The sequence below is a fragment of the Gymnogyps californianus genome, chromosome 7, assembly GCF_018139145.2.
Source record: "Gymnogyps californianus isolate 813 chromosome 7, ASM1813914v2, whole genome shotgun sequence".
Classification (NCBI taxonomy): Eukaryota; Metazoa; Chordata; class Aves; order Accipitriformes; family Cathartidae; genus Gymnogyps; species Gymnogyps californianus.
This window is the reverse complement of record NC_059477.1, coordinates 31,429,897-31,445,167: the sequence shown is the minus strand read 5'-3', so window position 1 is coordinate 31,445,167 and position 15,271 is coordinate 31,429,897. Positions and strand designations below refer to the sequence as shown.

The window sequence follows — 15,271 nt, the reverse complement described above, 5'->3', positions numbered from 1 at the left end:
TTATTATGGCAAAGGTGCTGAGGCTGCCTGCAAATGCCATCTGCCTTCAAGCTGGTGATGTCAGGCACCTTCCAAAAAGGACTGCAGTTGCCTGAAATCACAGCAAGAGCAGATGGGAGGCAGGTCCATGCTGCAGGCAGGGACGTGCTTGGTTTCCTGCTGAGGAACTTGATTTCTCCCCTTGAATTCCCTCATGGCACCTGCGAGAAGGCTTCTGCCTGTACAAGGTGGGACAGGTTTGGGCTCTTGATCACCCCCTCAGCTTGGTGCACTCAAAACCAAGAAACAAAGCTTCACTGAAGGCCCAGCCGTGCCAAACATGGCCAGGCGTTTTTTCTCTCTCTCTCTTTTTCTTTTTTTTTGAGTTTAAAGGGAATATTAAGGTTAACTAAGAATCAAGGACTTTCTGTCCTTTGCTGCACTAACCCAGGAGGAATAGAAAAGGACTTTGGAAAGCATTTCCATGTAGTGAAAAGTATCAGATAAAATGTGGAGTGCAAAGATTGCAGCAGCAAGATGAAAGAAAAGGGTCAGAGGAAAATAAGGAAAGGAAAAGGAGGTATGCGGCAGACAAAAGGAAGATTGCAAGAAGAGATTAAGATGTTTTTCAAGTACAGGAGGAACAAGAGGTCAGTGAAGGGCCTTTAGGAGATGACAAGGGTAATTTAGTCACAGAAGAGGCAGATAGATACTGCAAAAAAATTAAATTAATTTTTTTGCCTCAGTGTTCACAAAGGAAGATGAGGGAAGCATGCCAGAATTTTTTTGTTGTTGCAGAAAGGAAGGAGAAATACTGAAGGATATAGAGGATCAGGGCAGTGAAGATAATCAGGAAATTAGAACAAAACAAAATAAAACCAAACCAGAGGGATGCTGCGTCAGCATGCAGGCTGCCAATAGACCAAAAGGATTATCTGTGACTTGATGAGCACAGAAAACAAAACCAACAATGACATTCCTGCCACTGGGACTCCTCCTTCAGTGACACTCTAGAAAGGAAAGTGAGTGGGGAGAAAAGCACCCAAAGCAAAACAGTAGTGTAGACCAGAAGAAGTATAGGACACAGCAGAAGAGAGAATCTAAAAACTCTTTAGAATGTGGGATGAGTCATGATTTAAAAAAGACCATTGGAATAGAAAAAAACCATTAAAACTCACCTGAGGACACATCAAAAACCCACTGATGTTTCCTTAGTCTGGCTACTCAGGAAGATGCTCAAGTTGATAAAAAAGTGACAATGTTCGTAGTGGTGGGAATTAGTATCACCCTGTTCACTTAGTTCACACAAGCTCCAAAATATTGTAGGGCTTAGTACACCAGCCGTTAGGATCCCAATTTATTGTGTAAATGTGAGCTAAATTTCTGTCAACATATTTTAGCACATCGTAAGAGAAGCTCTGCATGGTGCACCTCGGAAAGGCAGCCACACTGCAAATAGTTGCTTTGATGCATATCAAGAGTATGCACATGGGAAATTTGTACACTGTAGCTGGGGTGCTGTAAATCGAGATCTTAATTCGCAGTATACTAACTCTCCAAGGAATTTCCTCTTCCAAGGAAAGCCCAAACACCTGGACACAAATGAAGGAAAAGAAATTTGTGGGTTTTTTTCTAGTGGAATTACTCATGTGTGAGCTTCACTTAGTGAGAAGCGAAGTTGTCCATGGACTATGGGAGTTGGCAGGATTTGTAATTGTACCACTGACTCCCATGGCCTTGGGCAAGATAAATAACCAGTCACCCAGCTATCTTTTGGAGTGATAAATCTTCTGCCCACCATGCATGGCATTGTGGGGAAGAGTAAAGATCCAGCCCTGGCTACTGACATGGACCACAAAACTGCATGGAGAGTTTAATCTTGCATTGCCTTTTGAAAATGCTGAATTCTAGAGATTAGTGTGAGATAGAAACTCAGGCCTTAAAATGCACTATCCACCTGATAGCACTTATGCTGATGTTCAAAAGACACAAGATGAGGTCTCTTATTCCCCCCTATTCTGGATGAACAAGGGCATTGAGTCCTGTTTCAGTGCACCCCTTGGTGCTGGAAGATGGATGGACACGGGCTGATCTGCCATTCGCTGTGAGGATAGAAGAGCTGCGTGTGGGGAGGGGGGAGCTAGTGGCTAACCTGCCTTGCTTCAGATGAAACTGGAGGGATCTGTTCAGAAGGGAGCACGTCAGAGAAAAGCAGTTTGGTGAGTTGGGTTCTTTGATGCAAAACCAACCCATTTTTCAGGTTTTTTAACATCCAGTTTTCATGCATTGTACAGACTGGGATGCTAGGTAGAGTCTGAAGATTATTTGAAATGCTTCAAGGATTTATCACCACAAAAACTTTTTCTCCACTGCTAGCTTTAAATCTTTCTACAGCTAGTTTTAATTCTTTCTTTTCCTCCTTGGTTTGTTAATGCCTTTTGCCATTCTGGTATGCTGGCTGCAGGGTATCACAAGTGAATGAAACACCACATTGCTGGTCAGTGGACCAGCTGGGAGAAAAGTTTTTAAAGAGTGGGCTACAGGCCAAAGCTAGGCTAAGGACCTATGATCAGGCTAAGAGCCTGATCCTGTGACCCTCACACAGACCCACCTCCCCAGGAAATCAACAGGACATGGGTTTCCAGAAGAATTTCGGGGTTTGGTCTTGGGCTGCTGGAGTGGGGAGAAAATGCAGGCGCTGAAGTTCAATCTTCCATGTTTAGTGTGGGACGCTAAGTGATGACAGCCCTAACGAGAACCTGACAGAGAGAGTCCTGCAGGATGCGCAGCGCTTGTTCCTGATGAATGATGTCGTGCAGCCCGTGACTGTAGATCCGTACGTGACTCAGGACAGCATTCGATTTTCCAAACTGGTGGTTGATATTGTTCAGGGGATGGATACTCTCTACCATGTGATGTATATTGGAACAGGTAAGAGCATCAGGGCTTAAGAAAGTTCCCTCCACTTGCTCGTAGACCTAGCAGCCCTGGGAGCCCGGCCGTGACATCATTACGCAATTGTCATTCAATATCATTTTGGCACAAAACTGCATGGAAGTTAGTTTGCCTGAGTAAATTAAAAGCAGGATGGAGGACTTGAGGCAGAGTCCCAGGTGAACAGACCATAAATCTACATTGTGTTTAAAAACAACAATAACATTTTTCTCCCTTTTATAAAAACATGTTTCAACTAATCAGGCTAATACATAAGAGTGGGGAAGAGGAAAGGTCACTGAAATGCTCTGTGGTTTCGTGCACGTAAGTTGCCTCTCTGCGCTATGACATACTCATCTCTAAATAAGCAATAATAATACTTAACCTCCAGGCTTGCCAAGGTTTTAATTATGTCTTTCTTTGCACTTCCGTGTGCCTACTGGTGTATTACTCCCAGTGCTTTCAGGAATGGGCATGCACTGAAATGTAATGCAGATGAGGAAGCTGAGGCAAGTGCTTTTTTGTGGTAGCATAGTGAGCCAGGGGTAGAATTAAGTATATGATTTAGTCTCTTGATTTCTACTGCCATCCTCTAATTAGCAGGACACATTGCCTCTTCTGAAAAGCACAGATATCTTGGATAAATGAAAGATGCTGAGAAGGACAAAGTGTTATAAATGGTTGTCTTAGCCCATATTCATACTAATGATAGAGGTTAAATTAAGTAGTTTGATTAATCAGAGCATATGGCCAGCCTCATGGGTATAATGTTGTTATCTTCTATTGCAGAAGCTTTGACTTTAGAATAAGATGGATTGCCTCCATAAGTGTTAGTTTAATCTCACATCTGAATGCAGAGTCATTGCCTCATTCTCATGTTACCACCTTCCAGGACTGTGTCATAATTTATCTAACTTTTACCACCACTTACTTGAAAAGTGATCGTCTTGGGTGTGTTCTAGTAACATTCCCACTATGGGAGCCTCCATGGACATTGATTAAGATGAGAGATTGTACTTAAATGGAAATACAACATGGTTCTGCCATTTTGATATCTTGATATTTTAAGTGAGGAGTCCCAGCTGCAAAGCCTGAGAGAAAGCTCGGATACTTTCTGCCTCGTATCATTTGTGTAGAAAGGTCCACTGCCATAACCTTACCTCCTTATTCGTGTTTGCTTTCTGGCCCTGGTTAGTGGTGACTGAAGAGTAAGGTCTGCTGGACTTGAAATATTTAAACCAGTCAAATGCTTCAGTAGAGACAGCCCTACCCAGAGGCAGCCCTGAACACAAACCCGGTCCTGAGACAAACTGAGCCCAGACTTGGGCCTCAGTCTTGTTCCATGCTTAAGGCCCTCCTAAGTGAAAGAGAACCTTTGCATGGCAGCCAGCCCCGCCACTGTAAATTGCTGAGCTTTGGCACCAGTACAGAAGTGATCGGGATAGAAAGATTAAGCTTCAGAACAGTTGGGGCTGACAGGCCTCTTCCGGGTTTTAATGAAAAATGGTGTAGTTGCTCCCTTTTCCCCAGCATAAATCTCCCACAGTTTATCAGATCTTTAAATTGTTTAGGTAAGAGCACTGTGAACACAAACATATATGTTTCTGTGTGTGCACTGCTCATGCCATAACATCCCCTTGTCAAGCTGGCAGGACGGCTTCTTCCCGGAAGAGGATCAATTAGATCCGTGACCCATGCAGTCATTACGGAGGCCTCTGAGATTTCCAGCAGGGCCGCTGCATCTGTTGTCATTTGTCATGGCATCAAATCACACTGATCTGCTCTACAAACCAAAAGAAATACAGACTCGAGGCACCAGAAATGATCCCTGCTATCTCAGGTCACCTTGCTGTGTAACTCACTGGTAACGGGACCAGACTCTTTTCTGCCTCAGTGCTCCAACTGGGAAATATTTCCAGGTACTTACTCTCCAGATGGTTCACATCCTTCTGGGTTCCCATTAAAATGCATTCACAGGCGGTTTCTGTAATGTCTGAGAACTGCTGAGGATTGTAATGATGTAGCTGGAGCTCGCTCTCCCACGGGCAGCAGGTGACCCAGAACTAGGTTTAAAGCAGCTGTGTAAAGATGACATTAATACTTCACTCTTTAGGCAGGTATGAAATGAAGTCAATGCCTCCAAGATTTACTTGTGCCTTGTTTCTTGTTCCATTAGAGTATGGCACCATCTTGAAGGCCCTTTCTACCACAACAGGAGCCTGAGGAGCTGTTATTTAGAGGAAATGCAGATCCTCCCTGATGGACAACGGGAAGCAATCAAGAGTCTCCAAATCCTGCACAGCGACAGGTCGCTCTTTGTGGGCTTAAATAATGGAGTGCTAAAAATTCCTCTGGAGAGATGCTCCATGTACAGAACAGAAGGGTAAGCAAATTTACAGCTCTGATATATTCCACTTCAGGTTAAAAAGAAAAGCACCAGGGAAACATATTCCAGTCTGATTCGGTCTAGAAGGCTTTTTTTCATCACTACAAGACAAAAGACACTGTTAAAAGTGCATCTCCTGATAGATACATTCATGACAGGAGCAATGAGAATGAGCAATATTTTTTTTTGGTAAATATTAATTAGTCCTCATCAGAAATTAATTGTATGTTTACCAAGGAAAGGCTTGCAATATTTACTTCTTTTTTTTTTAACTTGATATTTCAGTGTTGCTTTTATTAACTCCATGTGTTTTGGTGGCGGTTCTTATTGGCAGTATGGCTGCAGGTTTCTGAATTTGAGTTGCAGCCAGCCTATCCTGGCTTATCCGAGTGATCACCTCTCAAACATCTGATGAGGAAGGGCTGGGCTGCGTGGCAACTTGTTATTGCTTTTGGAACCCAATAGCTCATCTCAACTATGTGTGACACCTCTTACACCTGGATAGATTCTGTGCCTTGATTGTACCTTTTAAAGGGAGTAGGAAAAAAGGCTTTTTTTTAATTGTCAGCCCTGGCTCCAGAGCAGTTTTCCACCCAGAAATGTGTAGAAGTTTTTTTGCATCCAAATGGTATCCCCCCGTTTAAGCAGGTGAAAGAGTGATACCAACTGATTGAGACATACACTCAAATAATCTCCCTGAGTGTGTAGTGGGGTCTGCTATGGGTAATTGCTTGTTTACATCTCTTAAAAACATTCTTCCTTCTGTCTTGCTTTTGCCTTGCTTTCCTTGACAAGAGTCTTGTCTGAAACTGATGTCCTCTGTGCTAGACGAGAGGAAGGATTTTGTTAGCAACGTCTAAACGGATTCCCTCTTTCATGGCCTACTGCAAGATGTCCCTGTTCTCTTGCCAAAAAAACTGATATAGAAAATGTCACCATCATTTTATTTTCAACAAGTAGAGTTTATCTATCAGCTTGTACTAAATTCATGTCTGTCTAAATATAAAAATGCCAGCTCTTTCTATTTTCACTGAACCTCTTAATTATCCCTTTCAGAAAATATAACTTGGTCATTACTGCAAGTTTGACACAGAAGTGTTTAATGTGTAAAGGTTTAGTTGCTTACACAGACAGGCTGACACAGAAGTGTTTAGTAAGAGAAAGAGAACTGCAGCTGGAAAACACCATCCTGTCCTCAGCCCTTAAAAGCAGAGATTTAAAAAGGTAGAACATAACAGCTGTCCTCTTCAGGCTGTCCTGGAGAGTTTCAGTTTGAGAATATTTATATGTGTATACATATATATGATCCAGTTTGAAGAGAAATGAGTTCTTCCTTTTCGTTCTTTTTCTAATCTTGAGTTCAGCTTTCCGGTAATTTATAGATCGTGTCCCAGTTTCAGCCTGCATAAGTACTTTGTATGACACTTCCATTAAAACTCAAATGGTGAAGGTTTGCTCAACTGCCTAAAAACGGGGCGAGCAGGGAAAAAGCAGCAGTGGCAGGAGGGCAGACGGGTGGGGGTACCTCACAGGAGCACCATCTATTTAGGACCTGAGGGCTGCAGAGCAGTCCTCTGCTAGTATAAGCTTATCCCAGTGTCCTGGTTTTGACTGGGATAGAGTTAAGTTTCTTTTTAGTAGCTGGTGCAGGGTGTTTTGGATTTAGTGTGAGAATAATGTTGATAACACGCTGATGCTTTAGTTGTTGCTAAGTAGCGCTTATCCTAAGTTAAGGATTTTTCAGTTTCCCATGCTCTGCCAGCAAGCAGGTGTGCAAGAAGCTGGGAGGGAGCATGGCCAGGACAGCTGACCCGAACTACCCAAAGGGGTATTCCATATCATAGAACATCATGCTCAGTATATAAACTGGGGGGAGTTGGCCGGGAGGGGCGGATCGCTGCTCGGGCATCGGTCAGTGGGTGGTGAGCAATTCCATTGTGCATCGCTTGTATTTTCTTGGGTTTTATTTCTCTCTCTTTTTTTGTTGTTGTTATATTCCTTTTCATTACTATTATTATTGTTATTATTATATTTTTATTATTATTAGTTAGTATTATATTTTATTTTACTTTAGTTATTAAACTGCTCTTATCTCAACCCACGAGTTTTACTTTTTTCCCTGATCCTCCTCCGCATCCCACTGGGAGGGGGGAGGGGGGAGCGGCTGCGTGGTGCTTAGTTGCTGGCTGGGGTTAAACCACGACACCCAGCAAAACAAACACCCAGCTCCAAAGACATTCCCTTGCCTGCTGGTGGCACAAGCAGCCTCAGTTTTATGCATTGTACAGCACTGAGTCCTGGCTGAAATTACTGGGAAGCTTGTGTACCAACACTGTTTTTCTCTAAAACGAACTTTCTGGAGGCATTTTTCAGTGAAATAAGGAAGCAGGCCAGCTCTTTGGGTGATGGAGACTCAAATTCTGCCTCTATTGACTAGTTTCATGATACTTTTAGGCAATTTAAGCCGGTCACTGGGCAATACCAAAGTACACGAGATACGGTCTCCTGACAGCACGGTGGGTGCATATGTTTGGCGATGTGGGAGGTCAGAATTTGCTGAATTCGGGTGCTGGCCAGCTAGTGTACTTGTGTGCATTGCAATGGATCTTTTGCCCCATGGCTGAGTCTTGTGGAGGGACTGTGCATTTGAAAAAAGGAGGAAAACAAGAAGAAAACTTAGGAAAGCCAAGGAAGATCATTATTTATTTATTTGTTCAAAAGGATGTTTGTGATATCATTATTACTTTTTAAACTAAGCTTTTTTTTGTAGGAAATTTTTCAACTGCAAGTTTTTCAGCTGCAAATGGTGGAACCCTTTTTCCTCTTAGCATCCTGGCTATATGTAGGTGATAAGTCAACTTGGCCTCCTTTGTATTTCTTTCAATACTGAACTGTATCGAGAAGGATGTTTTAATTTCCTCCAGTGCATTCCGCCTGGCAGTTCTCCTGGGCTGTGATTTATTGCTTATTGTTGTGTCTATGTTTAATACATGCCAGTATACAGCCACCACGGGAAGAAGGGCTCCCGCCCCTACAACACCCCCTGCTTACTTTTTTGTCGTGCTGTGACTTCTTGACTGGCCTCCCTGAAAAGCTCTGGTTTCAGCAGTTTTTATAATGTAATCGTTTTGATGGGGGCTCAGGAAGCTTGGAGGTGATGGAGAATTTGTGCCTCCCAGGCAGGAATACCACAACATTGTTTGTTTTCTTTGGCTCTGCCATATGTTATCATGAAACTTTGCAGCCTTTTACACCCTGGGGGCTGATGTGGGTTTGTGATTGCTGACATAGAGCTCTTGCCTTCACCCAGCCTTCTCCTTTCTCCCTGGAACAGGCGATCATGTATCGAGAGAAAATTGATCCTAGCATTGATCCCCTCCAGCAATCCTTGCTGCTGTGCTGCTTTAAAACCTTGGGGCTTGGTACCGAGGCTCAGAACCGGGGCAGAGGAAAAAGCAGCAGCGAAGAGAAGAGATGGAAAGGGAGAAGGATTTCTGCCATCTCCTTTACTGTTTGTTTATTGACACGACACCAATTTAATCTCTTAAATGGTGACCAGAAACTCAGCCCCATGTCTTGATGTAGTTCATTGACCCAATATATTTCTAGGTGTCTGAGCAGTGTTTTGTGTATGCCCACTGACCTGTCTCAATCTGTCTTTTCAGAACAGCCAGTCTTAGTAACAGGGCAACGGGAAGACATCTGTAATGTCAGCTGCCCAAATTTACAGGCTGGACTTGGCTGCAGGGACCTTGCCTTGTGCATGTGTTTTCCTGTTGTGCTTCAGTGCTGCCGTTCTCCACTCTCGCTGGAGACTATTAGGAAGATGTCCAATGTGAGCAAAACCTACAAGCCCTTTGAACGTGCAGCATGTTTTGAAGGCTGCTTTGCCGGGTGGTAGCTTGGCTGTGCTTGCTGCTGGATTTTGCATGGCTTTGAAATCTTTGTAACCTCCCTGCAATTTTCAAATGAGCTTGGATTTTTACCTCAAGTTGCCCCCAAGCTTTGGGGAGGGATGTTTGGAGAGCCAGCACTGCGGCTTTATCACTGACACCACCATATCTCTAGAATGTGTCTGAACAAAATCCTGAATCTGAATTTTAGAGGTGAGGACTTCAGATCTGGACCATTATTTTCAGCTGGGGCCTATCTGTAGGGGTAGTTTAGTCATTTTTTCAAAGGGTGGGGTGAGATTATTCATTTTAGGATTTGCAATCAAACAGGCAGGAAAATGAAGCAGGTTGTTGCAGGGAACACTCTGTGATCTCTTTGTATTGCCCCTTTGCAGCATCAGGGCCGTGGGCCTCTGAGCAGACAGAAACCCTGAGGCGGGCCTTGGAGTGATTTTGTAGCCATTTTTTGATTAGACATTCAAATGAGGAAAAGAAAATGTGTTTGGGAATGAGACCAGGGGGTCTCTTGAATACCCACGGTTTCTGCTCTCCCTGTCCTGAGCAGTTTATTTTAATGCGCTTTATGTTGATATTAATTCTTTCCTCTTCCTCCCTCCAGTTTTCTGCATAAAATTGGCAGTTTGCATGATGCAGGTTGCAATTTTGGGATGTACAGTGTGGTTCTGAGAACAGTTTGGCTTGCCTGTCCTCTCCCTGTCGTGCTGTGCTCACATGTGGGTATCCCATCAGGTTGTATGAGTGCCACCTCAGGTCAGCCTCATACCAATGGAGATACTCCTGCTTCCGAGGCTACAGGGAGAGCCAGATCCTCTTGCATGCAGCTATGACACGCTCTCATTTGAACTCTGCCTGTTTTTTTGACCTGGTTGCAGGGAGTTTGCTGTTGAGTAATGCTCAGCTTTTGCCCTCCTACTTGGCCTAAATTGTGCCGTACATCCCCTCCAGCCATGGTGCTTAATGCAAAGCTAGCAGAAATGACTCAGCTGACAAGTACTCTCATTTGCTGACTTGAGATCTGTGTGAGAAACATAATTCACCTCTAAATAGCTCTGGGCCAATGATCTGACAACTAAGTACATATAGGTGAGTAACTCCTGAAATGGCTCCAGGGAGTTTTCAGAAGAAAAGGGTCAGCAGCTGCAGTAAAGAAGCAGAGAGTTTTCTGCCCTCTTTCTCTCTCCAAAGTGCAAAACTGGAGCTCCAAGCACGGTCCCTGTACCACGTCCACACTATGCTTTAAGTGGGTTGAGATATCACATGGAGGATTGCTTTGGTGATTATTGTTATTTTCTTCTTCTTTTTACTCATTATATGGTGCAAAATCCTCTGTGACAAAGGAATGAAGCACCTGAATTTAGGATTGCAAAACCAGAATTACAGGATTACCAGATTTCAGGAGTGAAACTGTTGGGGAACTTAATTGGAGGAATAATACAGTGTGGGAAGAGATGTAAAAATTTCCCAATTTGGGGGAAAGAGTGAATTGAATATGGGCTGGAAATCCTCTGACCTCTTCATCAGAATGACGATAGTTCCTTGAAGGACAAACAAGGAATTATTTTTGGGTAAAAAGTGTGGGAGAGAAAATGTTAAAAGAGGTAGGGGAGGGAACAAAGCAGAGACTGTTGTTCAGTGGAGCCCAGCATCCAGCAGATCGCTGAGGCAATGATGATGGCCAGATTGTTCATCAAAAACCTTGAAATTCCAGCCCCTTCTTCTGAGCTGAGGCTGTTGAAAATCTGGCCCAGATTTTGTTTTGAAAATCTTCTCCCTGAGAGTTTTAAAAAATATCCAGTGCATTGAACATCCTTTTAAAAATAGAGGCAAAAGGAAAGGTAGCAGCCTACAAAAATGTTGTGATAAAGCTGAATCATCAATTTCCATCTGCTTTGGCTGATATGGCCTCTCCAAAATTAAGGGAATTAGCTAATTATTGTACCACCAATAATGTTGAAAAGCTTTGGAAGTCTTCATAGGCAGAAAGGAGAGTGCTCAGCCCCATGTTTTGTCATCCACAGTATCCAATAATACATCAGAATAAATCACTAAACATCTGGTTTGGCATTCTGGTTGCATTTAAGTAAATAGCGAGACTCCCACTGACAGAGAATGAAGACATCAAACAGAACCATGATCACTAAAACTCTTGGAAAGAATGAAGTTTGGTAGATGAAATGGATCTGTGTGCTTTAAATAGAAGTACAAAATTATACCATTTTCTCTATCCTGAAAACACATTTGCATCTGCTGTAGCAGGCAATTACTCCCATTTTCTTTAATGTAGCTGCTTATATATGTGAAGTTAAGCACATCCATACTATTTGCAGGCTATGGACCTTTAAGATTCGAGGGGATGGTACAGCTCTAAGAAACCTGGATTTCAGAATAGCAGTTAAAAGAGCTTCATTTGAACGGTCTGGGAAAGGGACGTGGCCATGTGTGTCTGAAATTGGAAAAAAAAGAAGGCAAGGGTAAGCGGTAATGTAATGAGCAGGGGCATGTTTCCAGTAAGATGCCGGAGAGATTGGTTTTCAGTTTCATCTTATTTGACAATATCTTTAATGGCATGGAAGAAAGAAAATAGCATACTTTGTAGACGGCATTTAAGTATGAAGGAATCACAAATAACAATGAGGAGAGAAATGCAATATGGGGCCAGTAGGGAAACCAGCAAGAGGCTGAGTTTGGGGAATAAGCTTGTGCTGAGTTGCTGGTGTTTGTGTCACTGAAAAAGAAAGGACACAGGATGAAAGAGTGGAAAGGGGCTCTGCTCCGAACCAGATGAATTATTACAGTTTTTCCCATTTCTATTAAATGCTCAAACCAATGACATGCTTTACATTCATTTTAAGCTGCCTGTACACTTTTAGGCTCCCACTTTTAGCTCCGAATTATGTAAATGGCCCCGAGTGAACGGTACTGTGGCGGAAGGGGAATTTACCAGTAGCCAGAGTCCAGGGTTATACATCTGCTGGAACAGACGAAGGTCACTTCAGAAAAAGTCAAACAAAATCAGCTAATTTCAGGGCTCACTGCCTTTTGTCTCCTTACTATCATGACTAGGTTGCCAATTTGTTTTGGGGGGCTTTGGATTTGCTAGGAGGAAGGAAAAAACGGGGAGGTTGAACATGCTGAGGGCTTTTGTTTGCTCCTTATTTTTAAAGCGTACTGCCAACATGACTTAGCTCGCAAGATCGGGAACGGTTTAGCGTATGGATCCTTTTACCTCTAGCAGGCTGGCTTTAGGCCAGCTCAGATCAATGATGTCTAAAAGTCATTACCATCTGATGCCTGCTAGGTGGGCTATGTGAAATGAGTTTCAACACAGTGGCGACTGACAGGAAAGCAGGTAGTTTTCTTGGAATATGTAATGTTAGGACGACATTGATGCTATTGTTATACAAACAAGATTAATAACTAAAGCTGCCAGCAAGCCCCAGGGCAGATATCCATTGCATCTGTCAATTCTTGTAATTTGCTACTATTATGTCATAAGATTTGTATTCTAGGCAATGGTCATATTCAGCAACATGGCTTCTGATGCAAAGAGTCTACAGCCTTACTGCTGCCATGGCTGGTTTGCTTCATGTCTCGAGCTTCCAGTCAGCATTTGCAGTGTAAAACACGACTGTGTCCAGTGTTAATACTGAACGAATGTATTGCTACAGATGCATCATTAACTTTTTATTAGGAGATGTGCTGTTTTACCTGTTTGGCGAGGAGGAAGTATCTGGAGCCAGAGCAAATTTGTTATTCTTGGTTTAAGTTTAAAATTTAAGTACGTGTAAGTACATAAAATATGTATGGGTTGTAGAAAAACATAATATTGTACTGTCTGGTGTCATTTACATGTCAAAATACCTAAGTACTGTAGATCCGTGGGAACACTCCAGTCTGCAAAGGGGTGGGGCTGGATTTCAAGAATATCCATTTACTTAAGTGATATTGTCCCTTGTTAAAAAGTGGAATGGATATTGTTTGATGGTGTTTTTGTAACTACATGGGAAAAAGCAATGGAGAATATGTTGGCAAGACCATTTTGCCCCTTATGCCTTGTTAAAATAGCCCTGCATTGGAAAAGAGATGTGTTAGATCCTCAGGATGTAGTAGGTGGTCTAGTATTTATTTGCCTTTTTCAACACACATTAATCTACAAAGGCTCTGTCTAGTTGAATCTACATCTTGTTGAGCAGAAAATAATTACCCAGAGCTTAACAAAATCCAACTTTCACAAAGGATCTGCTTGAATATGGATTACTTTGTGCAGCCTGGGTGACAACTGTAGACTGTTTTCAGGTTTCTTTATCATCACTCACATTTCTTTCTAAGCTTTCTGCCTTTGCTGTTTTCTTTCCCTTCCTAAGTTCCCATTTTAGCATAATTTGTGTTCTTAAATCATCAGCATCTTGCAGAGGCTATGTAAAGCACCTGTCTGTGTCCCTTGCAGTGGATTTGCTCTTGCCTAAACTACCCTTTTTCCTGTATCCACCTACAGTACCAGACTACAGGAATTTGCCATGTTCACACAGAAGTCTCAGATCTGCAACCACAGAGCAGAAACACAGGAGCAGAGCATGTCTTAATCTGACAGCCACCTCCAGACACTGACTGACACAGGGCAGAGACAGGGAATAATACTTGAGTGCACTGATTTGCCCAAGCTGCCTTTCCAAAAGGATGTCTAGTCCCCTCTGTGTCTTTCCATATGGCAGCCCTGAGGGGCATGTTTTCTTAAGGCTCAAAAGCCTGACGAGGCTAGGAAATGGTTGTGCTTCACAATCCAGACAAACATGCCCCACATTCAGGAATTCCTTCTGGCTATTCCTTTCATTAGGCCTTTAATAGTATCCGAGTTTTCTTGTGGATGACTGATCCCATCACTGGTAGTCAGAGGCCCTCTGTACTTTTGTTTTTATTAGAGGTCAGTTTTGTTTGGCACAGTGACAAGAGTTTCTAACAGTGTTTGTGGAGGAACACTTATTCACTTTTTTTAATAACCTGCTTTACTGATGTAAACATAAATCCAGATTTAATCAGAATTTTTCTCGGGATGGCATTAATCTTCATATTTGAATAAATGCAATGTTGTTTTATTTCACAGCTTTAAAAATAAAAATAAACACCTATCCAATAAAGAAGTCACTGTTGCTAAAAGATGATGGAATGGGATGTCAGAAAGTAAGAAATGGAATAGTTTGTTGTGTAGATTGTGCGAGACCGTAATCTATAAACCACAATCGATTAAAGTGATATTGAAAATGGTAGGGCAGGAGGTGGAAACTAGCAAGCTAAGGCTCCTGATGTGGAAAGGAAAATGAGGTGAAACTGCCTCTGAAAATCCTCTGTCTGTGCACTGCTTCTTTCAAATAAGTTACATGTGTTTGGCTCATAAATGGACTTCAGTTTTAGAGGTCGTTTTACACCATGGCTTTAATTTATGCATTCAAAACAAGTCATGTGCAGAGCAGCAATCACTGATGCTAAGCATGCGTGGGTGATAAATTACGCACACAACACACGCACACTTCAGCTTCTCTGCCTCTTTGTCCAATATCAAATGCCAAAATACCAAACTTTGTCTGTCCAGATTAACATCAACTGTAGCCCTCACAGTGGTGGTGCCTATGAGCTGTAGTATGCTTTTCCCGAGTAGTGCCCTGCTCCACAAATAGCCCCATTAATTGCTTATGAAGTACGTGGCTACTCGTCTTGAGGAAAGGGCAGTAGCATCTGGCACGGAATATGTTGTATTCACCAGCTGAGAAATGAAGCTGCTACTTGACCAGGGTCTGACTAAAGCAGCTCAGTTCCACTTGGCTTCTCTTCTCAGTGGGGAAAGATAATGGATTTGTACAGATCACTAACTCATCTCTGCAGTTTGAATTTTTAAAGGTATCAAAATTAGAGGAATTGTTTGAAGGTCTGGTGCTTTTCTGCCCTTTCTAATCTTATTTTCTTAAGCCACGAACATCCTTTTGATTCTTATTCTTCTCTTTTCACGCCATCTGGCTTTAGGGAAGACAGAAGTCCGCTCTTCCTTGCACGGGCTATTGAGGTT

At 42.6% G+C, this 15,271-nt stretch overlaps 1 protein-coding gene across 1 annotated transcript in view; it reads left to right on the top strand.

Moving 5' to 3' along the window:
- The window catches only part of SEMA5B (semaphorin 5B), a 132,576-nt gene that overhangs the window by 73,511 nt on the left and 43,794 nt on the right, over positions 1-15,271 (top strand). Inside the window, 3 exon segments of the mRNA XM_050899525.1 lie at positions 2,703-2,910; positions 5,090-5,119; positions 5,122-5,296. Of these exon segments, the coding sequence (XP_050755482.1) occupies positions 2,703-2,910; positions 5,090-5,119; positions 5,122-5,296 (413 nt within the window).